Raw genomic sequence first — 4,771 nt, 5'->3', positions numbered from 1 at the left:
AAAAATCAAAAATCAAAATGCTACACAAACTGAAGTTACTCTATCCTCAGTTTTGACAAATCTACTGTTTTTATCCAACAATACAACATCTGAGATCAGTACATAATTTTGTTATATTCACCCAATCTGTGGAACATAAGTTAAAAAGTAACACATGGTTTTCACAATCCAATCAACCCCTCAATGAGTATTTTTTCCCTGTAAAAGGCTGGAACTTCGGGTCTTCTTTCTTTTCAGCCTGCTCCTCTTTTTTAGTCTCCTTTACAGCTTCCTGCAGAGTTAATTATAAAATAAAATAAGTGCAAATGATTTACAGTCAGCTTCGGACTGGGTTAAAGTTTGTAATATAATTCCAAAGAAAGTTGATGGAAGTCGAAGCAAGAAAAGTGAGTACCTTTTGTGTTTCCTTTGGAGCACGGTTGGCATTTCCTCCAAAAACAAGCTTTCCCTGAGCTTGACGACTGGTAGCTTGTGAACTAGATCCCATAGAAGGCTGTGCATTGCCATTAGTGACCATAGGTTTCTTGTCTTTTGAACCTGACGAAGAAGCTGGTGCCGGCTCATACTTCAAAGGCTTCCCATCCAAGCGTCTCCCAGCTCCAGTAAAAGGGTTGAATTTCGGCTCCGTCTCAGCAGGATCCTCTTCAACTGCAAGACAATCATATAATTCCTAAATTAACTTGGACAATGGAATAGTTAGATTAATTCGAAATACATGGAGTAATCAAAATTAAAGGCAGCGCAAGCTATGTAATTTCTGTTACTTGAAGAAAACCTTTAAGAGTCATCACTGTATGCCACCATTTCATATTTTCAATTTCAGACCTTCAAGCAGAAAATTTTGTAAACATTTCACAGTATCTCACAATTTACTGGATTTTATATTGCCAAGTTTCTTTTTGGTGAATATATTCTACCAGGTAGATGAAGGTCAGAAAACTGGTTTTTATGGGGATTCTGTCAAAGACTCCACCAAAAAAGCTCTAATCACCAATATTTGTCACCAGTTGTAGCAAACAATGTAGATAATTCTTAAATAATTCGCAGAGAGAGGCAGGGCCAGTGGCAAGTGAAGTTGGTAAAACTCACACAGTTACCAAGTAAGATTCTTCCTCAATAAACTCCCTAGTAAGATATTTCAATCAATACCTGTGTAGCCTCTAGAAGTAAGTGCATCAAACGTATCGTATAATGCCCATGTCTAACTTCATTAGAACAATGTTTTTAGCATAAAGCTCACATATAAGCTGACTCAATCTCAGGAAAGAGCATGGACAGGAAGTAATTTTTTGGGAAAGAAAAGGCCACATTATAAAAAACAGCAAATGCCAGAGATACTTGCGGCAATGCGGAAATAAATATGTACCTTGAGCAGCTGCCTTGTTTAGAGGACCAGATGCAACAGGCTTTTCTGGTTCCTTATAGTCAAGAGGAGGTGCAAAGTCCACCTCACAGTCTGTCTCAATAATACTTATTGCGTGAGAAGGCTTTGCTTCTATAATATCTATATAATACTTCTTGTTGTTATATGCTACCATTATACTATCCCCCGTGGTTAAGCAAGAAAAATTCCTCAGTGTTGTCTCCAAGCTGCATGAAAAACAACATAATCAACTTCTTTTACATCAGATAGTTTACAGAAAACTTAGCAAACAACCTGCAGAAATTATTTGTTTTAAAAAAAGATAGTTTCCTGGAATGAACATGGAACAGCTACTCAGCATAAAATAGACACACCACTCACAGAAGATACTTGCAAAGAAAGGCAATATCTCAACAATAACATGGCAACAAATCAAATATGCATAATTAACTTGTTTGTTGTCCTCTAAGAAACAGCTCATATCAATTCATTCCTCTGCTATAACACTGATTTTATTTCCTCCTACAATAATCCTCCTCTAGAAGCAAACTTTTCCTCCTACCTCACACAAATCGAAGAACCCATAATCTAAAATAAGGATGAAATAGAAAAACCAAAACATTCCTAAGTTCCATGCATGCCTAGGGTCTCCGAAAATAATTGAAATGACACAGGTGTAACACACTGCAGAGACATGTTGAAAATAACACAACCAAGTTTAATACAAGAAAACAAAGTGAAGCTCACCTTCAAGAATCCCCTTTTCCAATATACATACATAAATGAATAAGCAATAGCATAATAAACATTAACTTACATCGCTTTTGGATTTGAGATATCTAGAAAGTCCTTTGTATGGGGTTGCAATTTAACATATGTTCCCTTTGGAAGAGTCACATTTTTCACTCGCACAATATCACCTTCTTGCAAAAGCATATTCTCCATCATCTAAGTATAGCCAATTCAAAATAGAAACAACTCAAATTAAAGATCAGAAGACATTTTGGCTACCAAAAACAACCGCACAGTAACTTGTTCAAGTTAAGCCAGGCATAAATTCAAACTCACTGAATTCTTACCCAATAAGGCATATAGATCATGCCTTCTTCTGCAATGAACTCCAGCACCCCACAATGAGAGACCCGCTCAGCAGAATCATTTTGAAGCTCAAACAACATTGGATAATCAATATGTAAAGATGCTGCATCATGTTCAATATAAGTACTCTAGATCAGAGGCGACACATATTACAAAATAAATTAATTTGAAGTAGAAATCACCAAAACAATGACTAAAGTGAAACAACAAACCAAGGCGATCAAGGGCTGAGGGAGGCATTATAACTGAAAAAACAGAAAATAAACAAATCAGGAATACACAACTGAAGGAAGAGCTAACTAATGAAACTGACAAGACATTGGAGACTTACTTTTATCACCACTTTCAATTTGTGGCTGCAAAACAGATAATATAAATTGATATCAGATATAGGACCAACAGGGAAAGTGTACAGGATTTGGCTGCTTAAAACACTCCCCAGGGGGATATTAATCTTTTATTCTTTTCTCTTAAAAGAAAAATATCTCCAAAACTGAAAAAATGTCTGAATGGGGAGGGGGGGAGGTGATCCAGTAGACAACAGAAACCTAATAATCAAGTGTACATTCATCATGCAACAGTAATATAATTGGCGCAGAAAGCCTTGCACAGAGTTATATAGAACTGATAAAAGAGCTGTATGACAGTTTAGTAACAATTCTTAAAGAAAAACGAAAATAAGACAGCATTCCAACCTTCTCAATAAAAGATGCAGGATAACATCGATATGTCTGCTCAAATGAAGTCCCATGATACCCATAACCATCAAAATACTGCAACATTACAGAATAATTTTTATCAAAATTCAAGGCTAATCCAGGACAACAGGTTATAAAACTTTCACAAAATCCAAATGAAGAAAAATGAATGAGAAAAATCTTTTCAAGTACAAACGCAGTAATGGTAGCTGTTAACATGTTTATTTCATAAACTGAAATTTAAAAAAAAATTTGTGCCAATAATATATAGTTTGGTCTGCAATAACACATGCCCATCATCAATCTAAACGAAAAAGAGTCCATAACCAGTAACTTCTTCGAAAACATGAAAATGCAAAGTAGATACTAAGCCATGAGTTAAACTCAAAACCACTCAAGCAATTATTATCTGAAGCACTGAATCAGTGTTACTCACAGTGAACCAAGGCCAAGGACTTCACATAAAACATTGTTTTCACTAAAGAAGGAACAAATATAAACAGTAATATACTCTTCCACCCAGAACATCATCACCTACCCATTGGTATCAAGTGCCTAAACAGTGAAAAGTAAAACCTTTTTTTCTTATTTTTGGATAAATACTTATATATACTGAGCTGAATTCATACCATATTCACTGCGTATGGATTTGCACACTGGCTAACAACCTCCAAAAGCTCCCTACCAAAAAGAAAAGAAAAGCACAAGCTTAAATACTTATACAAAACCTAACAAGAAATTAATGCCCAGATCATAGTAACAAATATTGAAAGTTTCCAACTTTTCCAACTTCTATCAAATTTTCCTTAGTTTTTCTCATTGTACTCGGAGCGAAAACTTCAGGCTAGAGTAATCAAATAAACAATTACATTCATATCAGTAAGAAAGATATAATCAATATATTGTATTAAATTTCTAAATACAGATAATTGATCAATGTCTTACTAGTGCAGCAACCCAAAAAAGGGGAGAACTTCAAATACCCTTCACTCAAAACTTAACCCAAAAGCAACACAGTTTTGACCTTTCTTCAAAAGAAAAACATGTGGTCAAAAGAGAAAGCTCCAAAATTTGATGGGTTTTTGCTGGGCATGCAAAATTTGATGGATCTAGGATTTAAATAGATTATGAATTGGAAAACTAAACGAGAAACAAAACGGTAATTAAGTGGAAAATCGAAGGTGAGAATTGCGATACCGTCTGAGGAGAGAGAAGAGAAGAAGACGATCAAGTCACTGTGTGTTTGGTTGTCTTTTGATCTCTCCGGGGAGATGTGCTGTGGAATGTGTAGAATACTAGAATTAGACAACCGATTGCGCAAGAAAAGGCTAAGATGCGCCTCTGTGCGTTTGGTGCACGCTATGTTCACTGTCGGCCTACAATCCAAGTCCAAATCCAAATCCAAACCCAAATCTAAGTCCGATTCTAATATGGATATCATTGGGCCTGAAATATGGGATTGCATAACAAGAGCAATGGCTAATGTTTTTTTTTTTGGGCTTGGGCTCAATGGTTCATCAAAATTAAATTATTGACTATTTAAACATATAAACACACTCAAAACCCATCATTACACACACTCAAAATCCATTTATAAACACACCCAAAAAGT

General features: G+C 35.5%; 1 protein-coding gene across 2 annotated transcripts; it reads right to left on the bottom strand.

The window, feature by feature from the left end:
- Nucleotides 1-4,475, bottom strand: UFD1 (ubiquitin fusion degradation 1). Of its 2 annotated transcripts, XM_016795404.2 has the most exons (11): nt 4,357-4,429; nt 4,105-4,187; nt 3,789-3,840; nt 3,157-3,234; nt 2,793-2,817; nt 2,674-2,706; nt 2,443-2,564; nt 2,181-2,311; nt 1,367-1,590; nt 395-648; nt 1-271 (listed from the first exon to the last, which is right to left on the bottom strand). In XM_016795404.2, the coding sequence occupies exons 3-11, from the start codon at nt 3,789-3,791 to the stop codon at nt 173-175; spliced, it is 969 nt and encodes a 322-aa protein (XP_016650890.2). In that variant the 5' UTR covers nt 3,792-3,840; nt 4,105-4,187; nt 4,357-4,429; the 3' UTR covers nt 1-172. The 2 variants fall into 2 exon arrangements, with proteins under 2 accessions (XP_016650890.2, XP_008236827.2); XM_008238605.3 differs by lacking the exon at nt 4,105-4,187 and having other exon boundaries at nt 4,357-4,475.
- Between the last annotated feature and the right edge of the window lie 296 nt (nt 4,476-4,771).

The sequence above is a fragment of the Prunus mume genome, linkage group LG6, assembly GCF_029339155.1.
Source record: "Prunus mume cultivar Tortuosa linkage group LG6, ASM2933915v1, whole genome shotgun sequence".
Classification (NCBI taxonomy): domain Eukaryota; kingdom Viridiplantae; phylum Streptophyta; class Magnoliopsida; order Rosales; family Rosaceae; genus Prunus; species Prunus mume.
This window is presented reverse-complemented; position numbering and strand designations above follow the sequence as displayed.